General features: G+C 39.1%; 1 protein-coding gene across 1 annotated transcript in view; it reads right to left on the bottom strand.

Moving 5' to 3' along the window:
* The window catches only part of Cpne8 (copine 8), a 143,305-nt gene that overhangs the window by 70,626 nt on the left and 47,207 nt on the right, over nucleotides 1–25,472 (bottom strand). Inside the window, exons 5-6 of the mRNA XM_090319888.1 lie at nucleotides 24,451–24,490; nucleotides 17,109–17,185 (exon numbers count right to left, since the gene is read on the bottom strand). Coding sequence (XP_090176014.1) covers nucleotides 17,109–17,185; nucleotides 24,451–24,490 — 117 coding nt within the window. The remainder of the gene's footprint in view (nucleotides 1–17,108; nucleotides 17,186–24,450; nucleotides 24,491–25,472) is intronic.

Here is a 25,472-nt window from a genome sequence, read left to right as displayed (position 1 = left end):
ACTCAGTAGCATGTGGGGCCTTTTTCTGACAAATTTGACTTTAACATACCATCTAACGGACTCTCACTTTAAAACATTTAATGAGCTATTGGTGGCGCATGCCTATAATCCTAGGTGCTCAGGAGCCTGAGATCTGAAGATCGTGGTTCAAAGCCAGCCCAGGCAAGAAAGCCCCTCTTGTCTCCAATTAACTACTCAGAAAAAGCCAGAAGTATCCCTGTGACTCAAGAGGCAGAACACTGGCCCTGAGCACAAAGAGGCTCAGAGACAGCACCTGGGCCATGAGTTCGAGCCCTAGGACCAGAAAAAAAAATGCATAGAACAGAAATGAGGTCCCAGAAATGAACTCAAGCGTAGTCAGTCCATTTTTGACAAGGATAACATCCTAGGCCAGGACAGTCTAAGGATGAAATTAGGCCCTAAAATTATGTCTTATATACCCTGAAAAGTAGAGTCATGACCTAAATATTAAACCAGGGAACTATAAAACTCCTACAAAAGAACCTGGCAGGCCCACTTCTGGACATGGAGCTTTGGGGCGTCACACTGAAAACACAGGCTAGCAAAACACTAGCAAGTAAACAAAACTCATGAAACTTCTTCCTAACTGGGGGGAATGTTCAGTTAAAAGTAATTGGGCCGGGAGTTTGGCCTGGTGTAGATTGCTTGTCTAGCTTTCACAAAGATCTGGGTTCAATTCCTTGGTACCACATACATAGTACAAGCCGGAAGTGGTACTGTGGGTTAAGTGGCAGAGCTCTAGCCTTGAGAAAGCCCTTGGACAGTGATTAGTCCCTGAGCTAATGCCCTAGGATTGGCAAGAAAATAAAGAAAAGAAATCAGAACCCATAGAGAGGGGGAAAATCCTTACATAGAATCCATGTAATAATAACCAAGATTTATAAAGAATATAGAAAACTCAACAGTGAAAAACCAAAGGCACTAATTTAGAAAAGTAGAAAAGTCTTGAAATGGACATTTACCCAAGGAAAACATACAAGTAGATGACAGATATAAAAAGGTACTCATACCAGGCATTAGGACATCACACCTGTAATTCTACAAGTCGGGAGGCTGAGATCTGAATGTGGTGGTTCAAAACCAGTGGAGGCAGGAGAGTCTAGGGGACTCTTCTCTCCAATTCTCTAGACAAAGAAGCTGGAAGCTACAGCTGGAGCTGGAGCTCAAACAGTAGAGTTCCAGCCTTGGGCAGGAAAAGGTAAGGGACAGCACCTAAGTAGGAAAGACTATGAGACTCTTATCTCCAATGAACCACCAGAAAGCCTCAAGTGGAGCTGTGGTTTGAGTAGCACAGTGCCAGCCTTGAGCAAAACAGCTAACAACACTCAAGCCCTGAGTTCCAGTTCTAGTACCAGCATACGTGTGCGTGTGTGCACGCGCACACACACACACACATACACACACACATACAAACACATACACATTGTTCACCAACATTAATTATCAAACCCGCTATATGACTCTTAAGATAGCTGTTATCAAAATATTCAAAGGTTAAGAAAAGGTGCTCAGGGCATGGTGTAGGGGCCTGCCCTTCTTTCATTCGTCTGTTCCATGCCAACTATGTGTAGACTGCAGGTGGCAGGCAATGGCAGATAATAAAGAGAAGAAGAGACAATCTATTATACGAGTACACAGGAAGGGAGACTGGGGAAAAATCGAATCCTTCTTTTCCTGAATGAGCTATAGTATTAAGAAATCATCTTCAGTACAAAATGTATCAACTGGATTGATGGTTTTGACCAAACTTGACTCAGCAACAAACACCAAACCACAGTGTTCAGGGGATGTGACATATGCTTTTGTTGTCTTGTTTTGTTTTTATTTGTTCCAGTACTGGGGCTTAAGCTCAGGGCCTGAGAGTGTCTCTTAGCTTTCTCTCTCAAGGCTGGCACTCTTCCACTTGAGCCACACCTTCATTTTCTGCTTTTTCCGGTTAATTGATAGATAAGTCTGTCATGGGTTTGTCTGCCTGGGCTGGTTTTGAACCAGATTCCTCAGATCTCAGCCCTCTGAGTAGCTTGGATTATAGGGGTGAGTTGCCTGCGCCAGGCTGGTAGTCTTTCGTAAGGAATACACGATAATCCTAAACTTTGTCCATATAGTATCCGTCTCTATTGGGGCAAAAATAATTTAAGAAAATCCTAGAATAATATGGAAACATTTTAATTAAAATACTAATGTAATCATAAGAGTTATACAGTGCACAATGAAGATTTTATGTAACACACTTTGGTAATACCTCAAAAATCAATCTGCAAGAACTCTATTTACAGTGGATATATGCAGGGAAATTTAAGCACTAAGAAGGAAATGGAATTGAAGAAATGACCAGCTAAAACTGGCCCATGAAGGGGATGCTAATTATGTTATTGGAATATACTTGAACAAATCTGTTATTTTCAATGGTCTACCACTTGAGCCATGGTTCCCCTTTCAGCTTATGGTGGTTACTCCAAGAGAGACTCTCACAGACTTTCCTGCCTTACACTGGCTTCAAATTGTAATCCTCACATCTCAGCCTCCTGAGTAGCTAGGATTATGGGCATGAGCCGCTGGCACCTACTGAAATTTGGACCAATACAATTATTGAATAAGTATGTTTAACTCAGTTCTGTTTAATTGTAATTAGTTGTTGCACAACAAGGGAAATCAAATATGTGTGTGTGTATATGTGTATTGGTAGCTAGTAATGAATACTGCTATAAATAACTTTTACATCAAGTGTAGAAGGAAAATAAGTGCAAAAGAAAATAAATGCAAGGGTGGAGAGAGAAATACATTCAATTCAAAACTGTAACATGTTCACTGACAAAACAGAAGTGGTTCAGTAACATTAATGGGGACATTAAGGAAGAAATATGATATATTTATCCTAGCACCAGTAGCTCATGCCTGGAATCATCGCAATTCAGGAGGCTGAGATCTGAGGATTGTGGTTTGAAGCCAGCTGGGACAGGAAAGTCCATGAGACTTATCTCAACTATTAAGCCAGAAGTGGAGCTCATGTGTTAGAGTGCTAGCTTTGAGAAACAAAGGCCAGAGGCAGTGCATAGGCTCTGAGTTCAAGTCCCAAACGGCCAAAAAGTAAAAAGGAAAGAAAAAGAAAGAAGACAGAGAAAGAAAGGAAAGGAGGAAGGGTGGGAAGTAGAGAGGGAGGGAAAAGAAAAAAGAAGGAAAGAAGGAAAGGAAGGGAAGAAGGAAGGAAGGGAGGAAGGAAGGAAAAAACAAAATATAAAATATGAAATGCTAGTAGCACTATGTAAAATATACTAGACTACCTCAACAAAAGTTGTGGGCAGGGGCCAGGAGTTTGGCCTAGTGGTAGAGTGCTTGGCTAGCATGCACGAAGACCCGGGTTCGATTCCTTGGTACCACATACATAGCAAAAAGCCGGAAGTGGTGCTGAGGCTCAATTGGTAGATTGCTAGCCTTGAGAAAGTCCAAGGACAGGACTGGCAAAAAAAACCCAAAAAACAAAAAACAAAAAAAAACTTCCTCCTTAAACAAAAATTCCCAAGTCATGGGAACTATCCATTGATTGGTTGATTAAAACACAGACACAGGGCCAGGAGTTTGGCCTAGTGGTAGAGTGGTTGCCTAGCATGCACAGAGATCTGGGTTTGATTCCTCAGTACCATATACATAGAAAAAAAGCTGGAAGTGGTGTTGTAGCTCAAGTGGTAGACCATTAGCCTTGAGAAAAAAAAAGCCCAAGGACCATGTTCAGAACCCTGAGTTCAAGCTCCAGGACTGACAAATAAATAAATTAATTAATTAATTAATAACACAGACACTGAAGGAAAAAGAAACTTACTTTTTGTTTATTTTCTTTAGAGATTCAATTCCAAGAGGAAATTGCATCATTTCCCATGGTAAAAGTAAAATGCCCACACAGGTTGTTTTTCAGAATTAATGATTCACTCATTGATCTTGCTATAGCATACCTTTTATCTCTAACAAAAAATGTCATTTCTATCATCTTAAATGCATTCATTATTACAAAGGGAAAACTCATGTTCATGGGAAAGCATACCATCTGCTAGCTAACTGAAATGGCAAACTTTGTTTACAATTTGAAGCACTATGCCCATTAAGAAACCCAATTGGTACCCTGTAGTTTTCAATGTTGTAGTTAAATTAAAGGTTATCTCACATTATAGTGGGAATGTAAATGTTGACAGTAGGCCGAAAGCAGCGTGGTTTATCATCATAATTCAAAATTGTGAGGAGTCTACTCAATGATTAATTCAATTTATAGTCACAGAGTCAAAAACAGCTCATAATCTATGAAGACTGAGATAGTCTTCCAATAAAACAATATGATCTTAGCTTCTCCTCCTCTCCTCTTTCTCCTTCTTCTTTGCTTTTGAATATTTCTTGAGACTTTATTGTGGATACTTAATACATCTAGGTTCTATATTCTCAGCTTCTTTTTTAAAAATATTTTATTAAGTACTTGTACAAAGAAGTTACCATTCAACAAAGTAGTTTCCATGATACAGTGCATCTTGATTCCATGGCACGCCTTTCTAGCTCTGAAACATCATAAATACCTAAAATGTGTTTATAAGCTAGATTTATCTATCTTTCTATAATCTATCTACCTATCAATCTACCTATTATCTGCCTCTCCATCTATCTACTCACCTGTCTATAGACCATCTAGGTATCATCTATCTATAGGTCTAGCACCTACTATTTATCCATCATATCAATCATCTATACATCTATCATCTGTATCTTGTATCAGCTATGTCTATTTATCTGTCATTTAATTATTATCTACCTATATATCATTGAATAAACACTTATCTAACTCTTACTATTTATAAGTGCAAGGCCTTAACATCCAGAGTTATGTCACCATTTTCGTTAAGTATTTCCATAATTGTTACATCAAGAAAACTGTCCCAGTGAACTAGTCATTGTCTGAAATGAAGTATGGGATGTGTTCACGTGCATGGCAGTGCCCAAATGCTAAGGACCCACAAATCCCAATTCCCAGAAGAAAGAAGAGGAAAGGAGGCAGAAGTCACGGCTCATGCCTGTAACATTTGCTTCTCAGGAGATTGACATCAAAGTTAGCCTGGGCGGGAAAGTCCATGAGACTTATATTTCCAATGAACCAGTAAGAGCTTAGAAGTGGAGCTGTGGCTCAAATGTTAGAGCACCAGCTTTGCCTGCAAAAGCTAAAAGACAGTGCGGAGACCTGAGTTCAAGTCCCAGTGTAGGCACAGGCATACACACACACACACACACACACCAAAGGAGGGAGGGAGGGAGGGAGGGAGGGAGGGAGGGAGGGAGGGAGGGAGGGAGGGAGGGAGGGAGGGAGAAGTGAACCCAAAATAACTACTGATGAGTTTTTTCTGTTTGTTTTGATTTTTATGTTTGTTTTTTCTTCATGGGACTTGCTTAAGAAAGTTGATGGAGGAAGTAGAGATTTGGCTCAAGTGACAGAATTCTAACCTTAAATGAAAAAGTTAAGCAGCAGCTTAAAGCCTTAAATTCAAGTCCTAATACCAGCTAAACAAAACATAAATCGCCAGGGAATCTGTGGTTCATGTCTGTACTGCTGCTACTCAGGAGGCTGAGATCTGAGGATCACAGTTTGGTAGGAAAGTCCATGAGACTCTCATCTCCAATTAACCACCAAAGTGCCAGAAGTAGATCTGTGCATAAAGCACTAGCCTTGAACAAAATGTTCAAGGATAACATCCAGGCCCAATTTCAAGCACCATAACCTTAACAAAAATGATAATAATAGTAATAGTAATTAATTAATCCATGACAATACTTGATTGGAAATATAAATGTGGCTCAAGAGGCAGAGCACTAGCCTTAAGTAAAAAAGTAAGCTAGATTATTAGGTCTTAAGTTTAAACTCCAGTACCAACATAAAAGTTAAAAAAGGAAGGAAGGAAGGAAAGAAGGAAGGAAGGAAGGAAGGAAGGAAGGAAGGAAGGAAGGAAGGAAGGAAGGAAAATGGAGAATGTATACACACAAACAAGGTAACCTAGAATGACAAGTGGAGATGGATTGTTTGCAATAATCCTGGGCCACGCTAAAACTCGCTGTCATGGCAGAAACAGTATATTTCATTTAAAAAGAACTCAATACATTCACGCAAATAAATGACTAAAGGCAAGCATTGGAACAGAGTTGTTATTTGGAAATGTCAGTTGGCTCAGCAGGCCTTCATATTTACAGTCCTTCATCTAAATTGACTCAATCTGAGAACATGTTGAGATCCAAGTTCTGTTTCCATGATTTTGCAAAGGGCCCAATTCACATTGCTACCTCAGCAGGCTTTAGAATGCATAAATTATAGAGATTTCTCATTTACTGGAATTTATTCTCACTGCACTGAGAGTCTACCTTTACCTAAAATGGTATTGTAAACTAAATTTCCACATCGCTCCCTATGTGTGAGTGTGTGAATGGGTGTGTGTGTGTGTGTGTGTGTGTGTGTGTGTGTGTGTGTACGTGTGAGTACCAATTCTGGGGCTTGAACTCAGGACCTGAGCACTCTGTATAGGCTTTTTCACTCAAATAAGCCACAGCTCCACTTCCAGCATTTTTGTTGGTTAACTGGAGATAAAAGTCTCATGAACTTTCCTGACTGGTTTGGCTTTGAACTGCAATCTGCAGATCTCAACCTTCTGAGGAGCTAGGATTACAGGTGTGAGCCAGTAGTGCCTGGCCACATAAGCTATCACAATAGATAATAAAAACACATGAAGTGTTTCTAATATTTCTCCCCTGAATTTAAATCCTACACTCATCAAATTCTGTCCTAACTTAGAGGAGACAAAGAAGCAGTGGAGAACACATTTATTTCTCTGGAAGTTTTTCTCCCTTTCCAGTGTCTCATAGATGATATGAGCTAATAGGAACTATGACCAGAACACAGAAGACCGTGCACCACTAGCTATGGAGGCCGCCATCTTGGGCGCCAGGTTAAAAAATGAAGAGGAGGATTAAGATCTCATGAATGAATGTATTTCACCACACTGAATTCCAAACATTAGTTTTACAGGTAAGGAGAAAATCATTGCTGTGATCATTTCATAATTTCCAAAGCTAGATATGGATTTATGTTTGATCATTCCCATCGTCTTCCTATAGTCAAACCATACTGATGCCTTGTTGGTAAATGGGACTGAGGTTCAGGAGCAGGTGAAATGACCTGGCTAGGAAGCAGTGTTCAGAATCCAGACATCATCTATCTGTCTGTCTATTTATCTGCCTGTCTATCTAATTGATCTATCTCTGTCCATCCATCTGATATATCATTTATCACCTCTTATCTATCATCTATTACTATCTATCATCAATTACCCATCATGTGTTTGTACCATCTATCATATTTTTATCTATCATCATCTCTCATCTGTCACTTACCGGTCATCAATCAATCCACTAACTATCATCACTTATCTATCATTTGACAGATAGATATTATCTATCACCCAGCTACCTCTATATTATTTCTTACCCACTTATTATCAATTTGTCTATTTATCTATCATCTATCTATCTATCCATCCATCTATCTTCATCTGCTTACCTATTTATTTCTGAAACAATGTAGACCAGGCTGGCCTCAAACTTGTCTCATTCCTCCTTGTTCTATCTCTCATGTGTTGGTATTGTAGATATATAATACCACCTTACCTGGCTAGGAAATAATTTTATATGAGCAAGATAAAAATTTCAGATTTCTCTGAAGTCTTTCATAGATATATTCACTTGCTGAAAATACAGTACTGGAATGCTTAAGGTCAAAGCTTTGGAAGCAAAGGATGTGTTTTTGTGGCCTTCTTTCTCCAGAATCCTGGTCTCAGTTGCTTTCTGTCATCCACAGGGATCATAAAGGTTCCTATCTGACTCACAACGGTGTTAGGATAGGTAAAGAAGTTTATGTGCAGCAAGGAATTGGCTCACTTCTGTAATCCTCACTACTTAGGAGACTGAGATCTGAGGATCTTGGTTTGAAACCAATCTGGGTAAAAAAAAAAAAACAGTCCATAAGACTCTTGTCTCCAATTAATCAGCAAAGAGTTGGAGGTGGTGATGTGGCTCGAGTGGTAGAGTGCTAGCCTGGAGCAAAAACAGAAAGCTCAGGGACAGTGCCTATGTTCAGAGTTCAAATCCCATGACAGGTACAAAACATTTAAACAAAGAATAGGTAAGTCTTCAGAGATTCATCTGACATTAAAATGAAGAGTTTGTAGTCAATCCACAACCGCAGGCATTATTAATTTAGAGTCCAAGCTCCATAGAGGATTTTTTTGTTTATTTCCTTACCTTTGGTTATTTACATAAGGTTTTCAAACCTAGCGAGGTCAAGAAAACACGAACAAAAACACCTTGTGTCTACTAGATGGATGAACATGGGATAAAATGACCCATTGATGACTCCAGCTTACTGAGCCCTAAAATTGATGACATTCCCCTTAGCAGAGTGAGGACACCTAGACTCACATCTAGTTATGACGCAAGGAAAGCTGAAGGTCATTTTTAAATCTTCCTTAATTCAGGTTATCAACCTATTCATGTGAAATGAATCTTTAGAATGTATATGTGTGTGTGTGTGTGTGTGTGTGTGTGTGTGTAATGAATCTTTAGAAGGGGCGTGTGTGGGTGTGGGTGCATGCACTAGGGCTTGGACTCAGAGCTTAACACTCTCCCTTAGCTTTTTCACACAAGGCTGGTGCTCAACCACTTGAACCACAGCTCCACTTCTGGTGACTTAACTGGAGATACGAATCTTTAGGATTTGTTTTCTTTTTTTTTTTTTAAGTTTTTTTTATTGCAATTAGTAAAAGGGTTACATGATATTTGCCAGATAGAAGGTGCATTAATTCACATACATTGATACCCTTTCACATGTCTTGGTACCCATTACCCTCCCCCCCACACCCCCACCCGTCTTGGTTTTCCCCCCTTCCCTATCAAATTTCAAATAACCAAATACAAATAAATTCAATATATCAGATAACAAAGTGAGATACTATAACAATATGAGATAACCAAGGGACAGCAAAGGAGATGAGAAATAACATAGTACATTAAGGACAACAATCATTCGTTATATGGCTTTTCTTTCAATATCCTGGAGGCCCTTTCAATTAGCTTCATACTATATGGCCTTATGTATCAAGATTTTGCTCTATTGCAGATCTCTGCTAGTAGAGCCAAGGTTTCTACTGATTATGACGAATGAGGGAAACCATTGAGCCTAAGTTCCTTTGAGTCTGGCTTACTTCACTTAATATGATTTTTTTCTAAGTCTTTCCATTTCCTAACAAATGGGGCGATGTCATTCTTTCTGACAGCAGCATAGAATTCCATTGTGTACAAATACCACAACTTGTTGATCCATTCATCAACTGAGGGACATCTAGGTTGGTTCCATATCTTTGCTATGGTGAATAGTGCTGCAATGAACACTGTTGTGCTAGTGGATTTAGTATGTCCTTGTTTCTGGATGGTTGGGTAAATGCCAAGTAGTGGAATTGCTGGGTCATAGGGGAGTTCTATGTTTAGCCTTTTGAGGCACTGCCACACTGCTTTCCATAGTGGTTGAACGAGTTTGCACTCCCACCAACAGTGTAGTAGTGATCCCTCCTGGCCACATCCCCTCCAGCATCTGTTGTTATTCGTTTTCCTGATCCTGGCCATTCTAACTGGAGTGAGGTGGAATCTTAGAGTTGTTTTGATTTGCATTTCTTTTATGACCAGATTTGTTTTCACAGCTGGTTTTCAAGCAAGATCCTCAGACCTCAGCCTCCAGACTAGCTAGGATTACAGGCATGAGCCACCAGCACCACCTGGCTTTTAGATCTTTTCTTTTCTTTTTTACTTTAAATCACAATAGCTTATTTTCCGGGCTCTACATGCCTTGTGGTCAAGTCCTGGGGCAATGTGTGGATGAATAAAACCACTAATTTCAATGTCAAGGAGTTGGTCAACCACATTGTTTACATTTTACTTAAAAGATTAAGCATATTCTTAATTTGCATATATTTTCTCCGATTTTAAAAATATGAACGCACTAAAAATTTTTCTTATCTTTAGATTCTTGTCATGCATATTTTTCATCTGCCCATCTGTCTTCTTTCTAATCCAAACCATTGTCTTTTTGTTAAACAGGCACAGCCATCATCCAAATAGAAAACGAGTAAGGCAGGGGAGATAGCTCAAGCTTACAATCCTAGCTATTGTTGAGGTTGGCACTGAGAAGACTGCCATTTGAGGCGAGCATTTTTCAACAGAAAAAGCTAGGTATAGTGTTTCATGTGTTTTATCCCAGTCATAGCCTGGATCCATAAAGAAGAGCACCAAAAGATAAATAAGATTTGTCAGGCAAGGCTGGGCAAAATGTGATACCCTATCTCAAAAATATCCAGGAAAGCCTGGCTCACATAATAGAGGAAAACAAATGTAAATTTTCCTACCACATTTGTGAAAAAATTCAAAATACTAAAAGTGGCTGATGTGTTCTGGTCTGAAGTAATACTCTAATTTTCAAAGGGCTTATCTAAATTGGTAGTTAAACTTATTCTGGTAATAACTCATTTAATAAATACTAAGCAGTGTACTTATTGAAGGCAGAAATGACTTCAAGTAGTATTTTAATTTTAAAATTCTCCAATTCAAAATCACCTCTAAGACCTACACGAAACTGAGATTGAGAAAGAAGTAAATAAATCTAGTCAGTCAAGGATTTGCTCAGAATACTAAGCACTGACATAAATCAATTTTGTTTGCCCTCCTTTATTTCCTTTCTTTTCATTCTTTTATTTGTAGTACTGGGATTTGAACTCAGGTCCTTGTGTTTGCTCACAGATGGTGCTATTTTTGTTGACTATGTGGACATGGAATTTCTCAGAGTTTTCTTCCTGAACAGGTACTGTACTGAAATCATCTATCTCACAGTCTCCTGAGTATATGTAGCTAGGTGACAGGAATGAGCTGCTGGCCCCAGCTTGTTGTTCTTTTTTTTCATAGGAAGGACAGACTAATCAATCTGGGACTTGTCTGATGAAACAGCTAACAGTTGTTTGGAGAAAAACACATCCATTTCACCCACAACTCTAGTAAATGGCCACATCGTTTATCAGCCTTTCCATCCACAACAGTTCTCGATTTGTATGAATTTATAGGATTTCTGAGAGAAGCAGAATGAGATTCGTAGTTGTAAACAACCAGCTTGTTTAAAATCAACCATGACATTTGTAAAGATTTTTCTAGAACACGAAGATGATCATAATCTGAGCTCCAGCGGCTCATACTTCTAATTTTAGATCCTCAGGAAGGTGAGAGCTAAGGGGATTATGATTGGAAGCCAGGAAAGCTTGCGAGATTCTGTCTCAAAAAAAAAAATCAGCAAAAGGCCAGGCTGGAGACATGGCTCAAATCAGAGCACCAGCCACGCAAAGCAAGCTGAATGAGCTTGGTCCTGAGTTCATACCTCAGTACTAGGAGGAAGAAGCAGATAAGGAGAAAAGGAGAAGAAGAAAGTGGAGGAGAAATAAACTTCCATTATGTGTAAAGTTCATAAACTTACATAAGATAAGAAAATGTATTAAAATTCTCCATCTCTTGACATTCAGGGATTATTAAGTTTTTTAGATAGGCTCTCCCAGAGGTAGATAAATAAATGTGTTTTTTTTTCCCTCTAGATTGATTAAGCACCCAACCAACATCTCTCTGAAATGCAATCAGTGATTTAATTTTTCCTGAGATGAATCATAGGAATATTGCTAATATGTACATACGTCTATGTGATCTTTACAAATGACAGAACAAAAATAACGATTGATTGATTGAACTTGAGGCTTTTTTTTGCAGTTACAGAAAAACTCCGTAGAAATTCCAAACACTACCAACAAAATAATAAAGCCATCTTATACAATACAAATTAGAGAAAGATAATCAGATTCATTTTCCCAAGTCAGTTGTTTAGTCTCACACTAAGAATAGAACTAAGCAATTTTATTTTTGTTTCTGTGAGTCTTGAACTCAGTACCTGGGAACTGTCCCTGAGCCTTTTTGCTCAAGGCTAGCACTCTATCACTTGAGCCATAGCTCTAGTTTTAGCACTTTTTTTGGGGGGGGTAGGGGGTAGTTAATTGGAGATTAAGTCTCTTTGATTCTCCTGTCCAAGCTAGCTGTGAACTGAGACCTTCAGATCTCAACCTCCTCAGTAGCTAGAATTACAGGTGTCAACCACCCGTGCCCAGCTGAAAATATTTTAACATTTGCATTTTCAACATTTAATTTCTATAAATAATCTAATGAAATTTGATTTAATATTTCCTTTCCCTAAGTTTGGAAAACCCCTAGCTTAAAAAGCAAAAAGAGACAGGATGGAAGGAAAGAAAGAAGAAGGGAGAAAAGAAAGGGAAGGAAAGATGGGAGGGAGGGAGGGAGGGAGGGAGGGAGAAGAAGGAGGTAAGGGAATGAGAGATGCAGAGAGGAAAGAAGGCAGAGAGAGAGGGAAGAAGTAGGGGAAGGAAAAATGAGGGAGAGAGGAAGTAGAGAGGGGAGAGGGGAAAAGGATGGAAGGAAAGGGAAGACATAAGGGAAAAGAGGATTAGGTAACTTAAGAAGCCTTTTCCAAAAAGACAGTGGTTATTGTAAATACCAATACTATTTAAGTACTTAAACTCCAGCGGTCTCCATGATGAATAGATCATAGAAAGTACTGTCATGTCACAATTCTTGGGAAAGTGGATTATCATCAGGGCACTTCAAAGGACAAATGTGGAGCCAAGGAATTGAAAACAAAACTATTCAAATGGCCGACCCAACGAACTGTGACCTCTAGTTCTGGTGTCTCTTCACAGCATCAGGGAGTGACCTTCCAGTGACAGGCCACCTCGTTTTCCTAGGCCAAATTCTTCACGTGACAAATAAAGCCCACAAATGTTCTCGAAAATGCTATAAAGATATTTTGAAATATACCAATAGTTTAGATCATAAATGTCCACCACAAACACCCAAGTTATAGGGCTTGGACTCCCTGGTCTTGATATTGGGAGATGCTGGAAACTTTAACAGGCTGAGACTAGAGAAAAGCCCTTATCATGGGTTGTGATATGAAGTCCTGACTCCTCCTCACACCCCCTGCCCTGGTCCTTCTACTCTGCCATGTGCCCTTCTGCCCCCCATAATTTGATATCTTACAGCAACAACACCAATTCATTACAAAGTCCAAACTCCAACACAAAGTCCCAAGTATTTTCTCTGTACAATTATCTCTGGCACTTGGTCCAGAGAGGGCAAGCTGACTTCGACAATACAGAAATCATAGCCCATGCTGAGTTCATAAAAGCCCCTTCTATTGCAGCCCAATATTCTACCCACAAAAGTAAACTAGTGAATTAAAACTGCAATCAAAACCAGCCACTAGTGACTCCCTGCTACTCAGGAGGCTAAGATCTAAGGATCTCAGTTTGAAGTCATCCCAGGCAGATGAATCTGAGAGACCCTGAGCGTCAATTAGCCTGCCAAAAGCCGAAGTGCAAGTATGGCTCAAGTGGTAGAGCACCAGTGTTGAACAAAAACGAAAAAACAAAAGACAATGTCCAGGCTCTGAGTTCAAGTCTCAGTACTAGCAAAAATAAAAATAATAGTAAAGAGAAGAAGAAGAAAAAGAAGAAGAGGAGGAGGAGGAGGAGGAAAAACATTGTACCAATAAAAAAGGCATGCCTTTTTTCTTCCCCCTCCCCCTCCTCCTCCTCCTCCTCTTCTTCCTCCCTCCCTCCCTCCCTTCCTCCTTCCCCCCTCTCTCACTCTCTCCTCTCTCTCTCTGTCTTTTGCATTGCATCTGCCTATGCACGCACAGAGATGCCCCTTTGATCTTCATGGATGGAATCTGGATTCCTGACTGTCTCCCCACCCCAGCCCCATGGGCCAATCTTGCAGTAGCCTTGCACCCACCCCCCTGGGAGAGTCTCTTCTCCATTCCCTTTAAGCCAAACAACAGATGCTAGCTCAGTTATTTCTGCGGTTTCTGGTCCTCCCCAGAATAAGAGTGTACTCTGTCATGCTCAGTCTCTGGATTCGTGCTTCCATCTGTAGCCACTGGTGCCTGGCACAGAATGCCCAGCACACCCAGGCCCAGTGCCTCAAAAAAAAGAGGGTAATCTTAAACTGAATCCACTAGTGGAAATCCCTAAAGATATGTGAAGTGAGATTCTGGAGGCAGCACACAGAAAATTGGATACAATCTCACAGCAGGAGAAAACACACAGCTGAGTGGGAGCCATGCTAAATCTCATGGGAAGATCTGAAGGGAGGTGTGATGAGTCCCTGAGAAGCACAGACAAATTAAGTAGCCCACCATTCAATTTTATGAGGAGGCAAGGGAAAAATAACCCTCCCCAAAAGTGAAGAATGGAATTCATATGTGATAAATGTGTTTTCTCCAACACTGCAAAACCTGTAAAAGTGATAGCTATTTCTGAGTTGCTTATTAAACACTGAATGAAAATTCTTAATGCTTCCTTTTCAGTCATTTCACTGACATGGTTACCAAATATGTAGAGACAATAATTTCATTTTAAAAGACAATCAGGAAAAAAACACCCTCAAAAATAAAGACAACAATAATTGAAGCATAGAAGTAGGAAGACTGAGGGTTCAAATTAAGTTCTTTTTCCTTAATAAGAACATTTATACCAAACCAAGCTAAGTCGCCAGAGCCCTGATTACCAAGAAATAATTTGGAGCCAAGAGCTGGTGGCCTGTCATCCCAGCTACTCAGAAGGCTGAGATGTGTGGATCACAGTTCAAAGCCAGTCTAAGCAAAAAGGTCTGTGTGACTTTTATCTCCAGTTCAGTATCAAAAAGCCAGAAGTGGAGCTGTGGCTCAAGTGGTAGAGACTTAGCCTTAAGAAAAAAATAAAGACAAAACTGGAAGAGTTACGCCATATAATGAGTGATTGTTGTCGTTAATGTACTATGTTATCTCTCATCTCTGTTGCTATCCCTTGGATATCTCATATTGTTACAATATTTCACCTTGTTACCTATATATTTTATATGTGCTTAATTGGTTATTTGAAATTGGATAGGGAAGGGGGGAAATCAAGATGAGCGGGGGGAGGGTGGGAAGGAAATGGGGATCATGTCGTGAGAAAGGGTATCAATGTTTGTGAAGTTATGCACCTTCTACCTGGTGAATATAATGTAACCGTTCTCTTAATCACAATAAAAAAATCTTTTAAAAAGAAAAAAAAAGGAAATGTAAAAGCTCAGGCACAGTGCCCAGGCCCTGAGTTCAAGCCCTACGACTAACAACAAAAATAAACAAATAATACTAATAAATCATATTGAATTCTAGTTTGTCTCCTTTAAATCTCCAAATGTTATGTCATGAATTTAAAAAGATTGTCTCTACAGATCACAAAGAGCTGCAATTAGGAAGCAGGAAGAAATTATTCTGAATACATTATCAGAAAATAATTTCGAGGAGACCATTTAAAGGAAGAACACAGGAATATTTTGAATTATTTAGAACATGAAGGGGAAGCTAATTGGAAAATAAATTTCTAAAGGAAAACAAATTAGTAAATAAGAGCTATATTTCTTGGATAACGGTATGGATGATAAATAACCTCTGAAACATAGGAAGTCTTTTTAAAATTTCAGATGAATCAGTTTCCTTAATTGAAAGAGGATGGGGGGAGGACAGGATCTCTGTGATCGTCCCTAAAAAATGGGAAGATGAACACCCACTGCATCGATCAAGGCTTAAGCCATGACTCCATTCCCACCGTTGGCTGATTAACTGAAGAGAAGGGGCACGTGGACTTTCTTGCCTGGGCTGGCTTTGAACCCGGATCCTCAGACCACAGCCTCCTAAGCAGGTAAAATAACAGGCCTGAGCTACCAGTGCCCAGTTGTATGCATTCTTACAACATCTTACAACACCTGCATTGAATTCACACTGCCATATAGACGAAACGTCACATGTATTTGCAACATACATCATATAAACACTTTTCCAAGAGTTGGGTAATTATCTTACTCCATCCTTAGAAAGAACTAAGAAAAAAGCTCAATGTCATCCTATACTTTCTAATCATATAAAACGATCCTGACTCAGGACCAGAAAATCCTCTCTGTATTTGCCTGTTTTTTATTTTTTGCCAGTTCTGGGGCTTGAACTCAGGGCCTGAGCACTGTCCTTGAGCTTTCTCAGGGCTACTGCTTTACCACTTGAACCACAGCACCACTTTCTGCTTTGTCTACATATGTGGTACATGCCTGCTAGGCAAGAAGCACTAGGCCAAACTCCCAGCCCCAGGATTTGCATATTCTTTTGATCATTATTTGAGGTCTCTCACCTTTTAGTATAAATTCATGTTTGTAAGTCTTGTTTAGTGGGACTTTTGGCCTAGCTGTACAAGAAGCAAAATCCTACCCTTTGTCATACTTACTGTATAACACAATAAGTGGGAATTTTTTAACCTGCTCTAAAGATAACATAGAAAAATTCTTTGCAATTTAACAGCTTCTGAAAATAGAATTAGATGACTTTCCAGAGCTAGGCTCTGGTGGCTCACGCCTGTGATCCTAGATACTCAAAAAGTTGAGAACTGAGACTCTTATCTCCAATAAACTACACAGAAAAGGCCAGAAGCGGAGCTGTGTTTCAAGTGGTAAACTGCCAGCATCTTTGAGAAAAAGAAAACAAAACAAAACAAAGAGCAGCATTCAGGTCCTAAATTCTACCCCAGTACTAGCACGTGTGTGCACACACACACATTCACACACAAAATAGTACCAAATCTAATAAATTAATACAGAGAGAAAACACATGACCTTGTTTAAATCAGACCAGTCCATCTGGTGAGCATTTTTAGCGGGTTCTAGAACAACTGAAATATTCATTATCCTTTACAGATATGTCAACATGAATTATTGAAAAGAAATGAAATCTCAAACAAGATTTCAAAACCCACAATTAGTATACAAACCACATCTTCACAAATTCCATACTAACAAAACGAAACTGAAGACCTGACGTTTTACTGTACGAATTTAAAAAAAAAATCAATACTTACACTATTGGCTTTTCTAAGCGGCTTCCTTGAGACCCAACAATCTCCCCCAGTGTACAAAACACTTGGCCCAGGAAATCCTAAAATACACAAGAGAATGCCATCACATGAGTTCCCAAATGAGGGTGTTTTGTTTGTTTTGTTTTGTTTTGTCATGGGGCTGGGAGCTGTCCCTGAGCTCTTTTGCTTAAGGCTAGAGCTCTAACACTTGAGCCACAGCTCCATTTTTGGTTTTCTTGTAGTTAACTGGAGATAAAAGTCTCACAGACTTTCCTACCCTGGCTGGCTTTGAACCCCAATTCTCATATCTCAGCTAGGATTATAGGGCTGAGACACAGTGTCCAACTCCGAATGATCCTGACAGTAAAAACTTTGCCCATCATAACTGCATTGTTTTCATGGTTGAAATACTGGATTTCTATTGTTTAATAATAGATGAAATCAGAACAACATGCTCTGATTTGCCATGTGAATATCCTTCAAGTTTGTCTGGCACTCTAAGCTTCTTTATTTAGTGCCATTATTAGACTGAACACAGGGCCTGGGCACTGTTCCCTAAGTTTTTGTGCTCAAGTCTAGCACTCTATAACCTTAGCCACAGCTCCACTTCCAGCTTTGTTGGTGGTTAATTGGAGATAAGTGTCTCTCAGACTCTTCTGCCTGGGCTGTCTTCCAACTGTGGTCCTCAGAACTCAGCCTACTGAGCAGCTAGGATTGCAGGCCTAAGACTGGTGTTCAGCTCTTTTACTTATTTTGGTATAATATATTCCATAAGTATGAGAATTATCCAGATAAATGCTTATTTGAGTTCATATCCAGAATGAACCACACTGTTTTAATTCCATGCCTTAGAACCTGAATCCACAAAATAGCCATAATAATGCCTGTCTCTTAAGTTGCAGGAAAGATGAAAGATAACAGATGCTTATAACATATGAAAACACATAGAGTAGATGCTTAGAGTTTAAATATGGAATAATAAATGTCTCCAATATCCTCTTCCTCCTCAAGATTAAAAGAAGTATTAATAACCATGCACCTGTGGCTCATATCTGTAATCTTAGCTACCCAAGAGACAGATCTAAGGTTGAAGTTCAAAGCTAGCCTGAGTAGGAAAATTCATGAGAATGGTATCTCCAGTCAGTTTCTACAAAAAAGCCAGAAGTGGAGCTGTGAGCTGTAGCTCAAGTGTACAGCACTGGTCTTGAGCAAAAAAGCTCAAGGACATTGCTCAGACCCTGAGTTCATGCCCCAGTTTGCGCGCTCTCTCTCTCTCTCTCTCTCTCTCTCTCTCTCTCTCTCTCTCTCTCTCTCTCTCTCTCTCTCTCTCTCTCTCTTCTCATACACACACACACACACACAAAGTTTAGTAGATAATTTTAATCAACTTTCCCAATTCATAAATGAGCATCTGCAAATTTAGTTTCCCTAATTAATAGACAGCTTAGATTGGAAGACATTTAATAGTTTTTATTAATAGTTCAGTTTTAATATGTGACGGTAATTGGGTGCAATCAACTGTTCAGAAATCATTAGATTTCTTTATAAGATAGGATCATAACTTGCTTTTTTATATATTGGTTCTACCTAATTTTGTAGTCATTTGACTAATTTTTAGCAGCCTCATACCAAGATAATCAAAACAAGTGAAAATAAAGGGAGAAAATACATTGTTTTGCAATATTTTAACCACTGTAATAAAAAATTGCTGAGGAAATTGAAACTCATATTACCTGTAAACATTTTATAACTCACATTATAAAGTACTAATGATATTATACATTATTTCTTTGTTGAGGATCCCTGCTGATGATTCAGGCTTCCTCTGTGTTTATGACACAACACATCAACTATAAAGATGGAGATGGGATTTAGTGAACTTATCCAGGAGCAGACAGCATTGTGTTTATTGGTGTTTTGTTTTGTTTTTGATTGGCTGTGGGGCTTGAACGTAGGGCCTTGGCACTGTCCCTGAGCTTGTTTTTTTTTTTGCACAAGGCTAGCATTCTACCACTTCAGCCACAGCTCCTCTTCTAGCTTTTGAGCAGTTAATTGGAAATAAGAGTTTCACAGGGACTTTTCTGCCTGGCTTTGAACCATGATCCTCAGATCTCAGCCTCCTGAGTAACTAGGAATACAGGTGTGAGCCACTGATGCCCAGATGGGACACATACTTTTTTCTTTTTTATAATAATAGAGGGGTCACAGTTACTTTCTCCAGATAGAGGGTTCATCACTTCTCACACATTGATACTCCCTCTCATGTTTTTGTCCCCATTTCCCTCCCCACATCCCCTCCCAATCATCTCGTTTTCCCCCTTCCCCTTCCAATTCCAAATAAACAAATAAACATATAAACAATATGCCAGGTAACAAAGTCAGATACTGTAACAATATGAGATTAACCAAAAGGCAATAACAGAGAAGAGACATAACATAGTACATTAAGAACAACAATCACATGATATAAAGCTCTTGTTTCCATATCCTGGAGATCCTTTCATTAACCTCATCCTATATGGCCTTATGCATCTAGGTTTTATGCCACTGTAATTCTCTGCTAGGAGAGTCCTAGGTGTAGGACACATATTTTTGATAATGAAGCATGATCCTTCCTTTTAATCAAACATGATATTTCTTTTGTGTGTTGATACTGGAGCTTAAATGCAGGGCTTTGTGTTTTCATTTGGCTTTTCCACTCAATTACAAGCATAAGCTACCTCACCTGGCACTAACACACGACCTACCAGCATAAATCATCTCACTTCCCATGTACATTCATCAAGAAAAACATAAACATTTTTTAAAGCTAAGGAATACAAATCAATAGTTTATTTGATTCATCTGTAGCCCTTCCAAACCATTTGATTTCACTCTTAGTCACTTGTAACAGGCTCTGTATTAGAGCCATCAGCCAAATTCTTTCCTGCCACCAGGACACACAATGGATGTTACTCTGGCCTGAAATGGTATTTCCCTAGATTTTCAGGTCTGTCCCTCTTCTTCCTCAGAGTGTGTCTTGAAGGTGAATACCGGAGAGTGTAGCTATGAGGCTTCTACATACTTTCTGTCAAGTGGTAAAATCTCAATTAAGATGCCCACAGGAACTCAAACACATGACACCCTCCAATCTGGGAAAGGCAGGACGACTGTGCTTGGGATAGGAAGAAAAATGGGGGGAGTTAAAAAAAATAGAGAGGGCTGGGAGCATGGCCTGGTGATAGAGTGCTTGCCTAGCATACATGAAGCCCTGGGTTTTATTCCGTGGTACAGTATACACAGAAAAACCGGGAAGTGGCTCAAGTCTTGAGAAAGTCCAAGGACAGTGCCCAGGCCCTGAGGTCAAGTCCTGGATTAGTAAAAAAAAAAAAAAATAGAGAAATCTGGGATGGCATCAAATAGAGAAAACTGGGATGACATCAGTCTTCTGGTTCCAGGATCCCTTCTCTTCAGAGAAATCTGCTTCTTTTACCTGCAGCTGGCTTAACTTTGCAATAAATCTTTCAATAAATCTGTCACTCCTGTACTGTCTTTTTCCATTTTCTTCTCATTTATTTTGTTGTTTTTGTGCCAGTCCTAGAGCTTGAATTCAGGGCCTGGGCATTGTCCCAGAGCATTTTTCTTCAAGGCTGACACTCTACCCCTTGAGCCACACATCCAGTTCTGGCTTTTGGTTGGATAATTGGAAATAATAGTCTCATGGGCTTTCCTACCCAGGCTGCTTTTGAACCTTGGTCCTCAGATCTCAGCTTCCTGAGTAGCTAAGATTACAGGCATGAGCCACCACTGCCTGACTTGGTATTCTGGTCTTTGACCATCTCCTAAACATCTGTTCAGACCTTACACATGATAAGGTGGCTGTTACAGACCTGGTTGGAGGGGTGGTGGGAGGGGGTGTGTTATTCTGACTGTCAGTTACTAAGAAGTATCAATGTGTGAGAAGTAATGCATCTACTACCTGATGAATGTAATTGTAACCCCTCTGTACATTATCCCAACAATAAAAAGAAAGAAGTAAACAGGCCAGGACATTTCTCCTTGCTAAAACTCTTACTCTATTTTCTGTGTCCTTTCCTTGAATCCTTTGTGGGATTGAGACAGTAAACCCATTTCCTAGAGGGCCACACTAGCTTATGTTGGTTTTTTTAGTCTCTGTGTCTATGTTTCTTTGTATTATTATTTCCTAGTAAGAAAGAAAATAAATTATCTTAATCATTCTTCTTCCTTGAACAAAATCTGCTATCTGTGCCTTAAAACACATTCTCCTAGAATTGGAACAATGTCTGGAATATTTTGTCCAGTAGACTACTTGTGTGTGTATATGTATATGTATATGTACGTGCTAAATTTAGTTTTATTACAAAGAAGTAAATAGTCATATTCTGATGAAAGAATCTTGTCCTATTGATGAATCCATGAGAAATTGTATTCTGATTCTAAATACACTACATTTTCAAAGGAAATTGTGAAGTATAACTAAGGAGTCTATACATGGAAATCTCTAAGTGTGACAATTAAAGAAGGTGCTAAAAAGTATTTGCACATCACTAAAGGCTGGTGACTTACAGTCAAAATAATCCATTAAGCCATGAACACAGGAGAAAGAAATTGTGAGCAGGCCAGACACTAGGGCTCACGACTGTAATCCTAGCTCCTCATGAGGCTGAGATCTGAGGATTTTTAGTTCAATGCTTTTCCAGGAAGGGAATCTCCATGAGACTCTTATCTCCAATTAACCACCCCCCCCCAAAAAAAAAGCCAGAAGTGAATTTGTGGCTCAAATGGGTAAGTGCTAGCCTTGAGCTAAAAAGCTAAGGAGTAGCACTCAAACTCTGAGTAAAAGCCCCCAAATCAGCACAAAAACAAAAATTATGAGTAGATATCTTTGCATACCAATCAAGTTAATGAGTACATTTTGGATTGCCTTGTGGGTATAAAATTTTAACACTCTGTGTACAGCTTCGTGTCATCTGTTCTAGCACGCGGAACAGAATCCTAGACATACTAATTAGGAGCTTATTATTAATCTTTTCATTAATTATTCAGCTGATGCAATTAAATTATGCAAATGAAGGTGTGCTATGTGGTTCTGCTAATAGCATTAAGAGGACAGGATTCCACCAGCACATCAGAGAACAAATCCAGAATTTCAAATGCCCCTCTCAAGTTCCTAATATCTAACTAATGCTCACAGAGAAAAAAATATTGTAATAAAGATTCTTCCCTGGAGAATCCTAACAGGGTTCGATCCTAGAGGAGCATGCCCTTAGTCTAATAATCTTTTCCTGGGATATAACATTCCTCCACTGACAATTTTCTTACCCCCAGGGGAACTAATTAAAGTTATACTCATGTTTCCAGTCTCACTGAGTATTCATTTACAATGTGAAAAGCCTAAAGTATGGTTACATGTCTTACCTCCATTCCTCTTACTGGTATCCAAAAATACAGAATTTAAACTCAAGATCCTGAGCTACCACATGCCTAAGCCATCCTAAAAGAGAATGCCTTCAAAGTTATTAGAAATTGAAATTTTTCAAAAAAAATAAAAAATCAGGCACTATAGCTTGCACCTATAGTCCTAGCTACTGAAGAGGCTGAGATCTGAGGATCTCTGTCCAGGCAGACAAATTGGTGAGACGTCTATCTCCAATTAACCATCAAAATGCCAGAACTAGACCTATGGTTTGAATGGCAGAGTGCTAACCTTGAGCAAAAATGCTGAGACAGTGCTCAGGCCCTGAATTCAAATCCAAGGACTTGCACCAAAAGGATAAAAAGTCTCAAAAAGTTTTTAATGGTGGGGGCCAGGAGTTTGGCCTAGTGGTAGAGTGTTTGCCTAGCATGCATGAAGACACAAATTTGATTCCTCGGTGCCACATACATAGAAAAAAGCTGGAAGTGGTGCTGAGGCTCAAGTGGTAGAGCTCTAGCCTTGAGAAAGTCCAAGGACAGTGCTCAGGCCCTGAGCTCAAGCCCAGACTGGCAAAAAAAAAAAAAAAAAAAGATTCAGTGGTGGCTAGTTCTAAGACATTCTCTTGCTACTAAAGCCTTTCTATTTATGCATTTGTAAAAACATAAACTATCTTCCATATAAATACTTGTTTTATATAGAATACAAAGTTTATATGAAACACATTTGTAAAACATAACTTCATTCCACATGGATGCCAATGCCCCTAGTAGCAGTTCTAAATGGTTGTACTTTGCATTTTACTTTGTGTCACTGACAGATGGACAAGACAATTATACTCTAGAAGAACCTGCTGCCAAGGGAAAAGACCTAGCCTACATCCTAATTCCTCTCTTCTCCAAACTGCACTATAAATTCCTTCCGAGATGAATGACTACATTGCTCGTGGCCTAAAATCTGTATTTACAGGCTTTCAAATCAGAAAATGCTTTTGCTGTTGTTGAATTCTAATCAGAATTCAAGGCACTTATCTCTAACAATTCTTCTTCTTCCTTCTCCTCCTTCTCGTGCTAGTCCTGAGGCTTGAACTCAGGATCTGAGCTCTGTCCCTGAGCTTTTTGTGCTCAAGACTAGTGTTCTACCACTTTGCTTAATTGGAAACAAGAGTCCCACAGATTTTCCTGCACAGTCTGGTTTTGAACTGTGATCCTCAGATCTCATCTTCCTGAGCAGCTAAGACTACAGGTATGAGTCACCAGCAACCCGCTCTAACGAGTCTTATAATAACTAAAGAATATATTGCCTTTCCTTTTTGCATAATTTTCCTAAGTTCAAGCACTTATTAACCAATTTTATTGCCAATCATATATTTATAAATATATTTACAAAGTACAACACAGATAGTAATATAGAGCATAGACTGAAATGTTAAGAGAAATACACAAGTATATTTATAAAGTATAATAATAATAATATCTTTACAACCACACAAAATATATTTACAAAGCATAATATTAGAAGATAGATAAAAAGTAAATCATGGGAAATACAGCAGGCTGTGAAACCAAGGAAAAACATGATGAAAAACGTGCACTAACACAGTACAAAGCACAACATCAACACGATTTTAAACAAAAGCAATTTTTAGCCAAGTGCTGGTGGTTCACGCCTTTAATCCTACCTACTCAAGATGCCTGTGAGACATCTCCAATTAAGCACCAAAAAAGCCAGAAGTGATGCTGTGGTTCAAGTAGTGCTAGCCTTGAACACAAAAGCTCAGGCACCGTGCCAAGGCCTGAGTTCAATCTCCCCCTATCCCACGCCCCCTCCTCAGAAGGTGATGAGCATGAGAAGATAACAACTAATAAATCGGCATACATATTATGAATCAACTATGATGATATCCTATGTAGTCATAAAATATAAACTTACATGTTTGGACAAGTTAGGACTCTTTGAATCAACATCATATCTGAAAAATGAAACACAAAATTCAAATTATTTTCACAAATTAGAGCTAGAGAAAAGGAGCAATCCTTTCTATTATATACAAATGTGAGAACGAATGAACAATAATAACAATGAATAGGAAAAGAACAGTTGGAAAATTGTCCTGTAGTGAAATTCAATGATCTTAAGTCTTCTTATTTCAAAATTGGGAGAGATACAAATACACTAACAAATATCCATTCTGCTGTTTGAGAAGTTAAACATTGATCTTTTATGTGAAATATTACCCTAGTGCTTTTCAAATGTATTCAAAATTCCAGAAAACTGAATATCCAGCCTGTAATCCTACCTACTCAGAGGCTGAGATCTGCGGATTTCAGCCTGAGCACAAAACTCCATAAGATCCTTATCTCCAATAGCAAAAAGCCAGAAGTAGAAATATGACTCAAATGGTAGAGTGCTAGCCTTGTGTGAAAAGGGGCTATTATTAATGTTGAAAACTAGTTGAAGTAATGGGACAATGTTTCCCTAATTACAGCACTTGCAAAAATCTTTGTGTTTTGTGGAGAGACAAAACATGTTTACCTGGGCTCTGGTGTTGATTAGCTAGTTCTGAACATCCATTTATATCATAAAGATTCTGTGATAGCAGCATTAACTGTCACTTTGGAAGTGTGGATAGAAATGGAAAACTTGGTGCCAGACAAAACTCTACTTTCTGGCTTTTTGAGTGATAATTAGAAATAAAGAGTCTCAAAGACTTGGCTTCAAATCATGATCCTCAGATTTCAGCCTCCTGAATAAACAGGATTAAAGACAGCTAGCTCCAAATGCTTTAATAAAAATATATTGGTACTGGCTCCAGTATTTCTCCCCAGTCACAGTTCTTTCAGATTCCTAGCTTCCTACCAAATTCACCTGCCTTCTTTTGTTTGTTTGCTTGGTTGGTTGATTATTTGCAAGGTTGAAATCTTCTCTCTTAAGCATGCAGGTGTCCACAACAA

Source organism: Megascapheus bottae, chromosome 2 (genome assembly GCF_031878675.1).
Source record: "Megascapheus bottae isolate mThoBot1 chromosome 2, mThoBot2.hap1, whole genome shotgun sequence".
Lineage (NCBI taxonomy): Eukaryota > Metazoa > Chordata > Mammalia > Rodentia > Geomyidae > Megascapheus > Megascapheus bottae.
The sequence above is the reverse complement of the archived record's forward strand: the minus strand, read 5'-3'. Positions and strand labels throughout refer to the sequence as shown.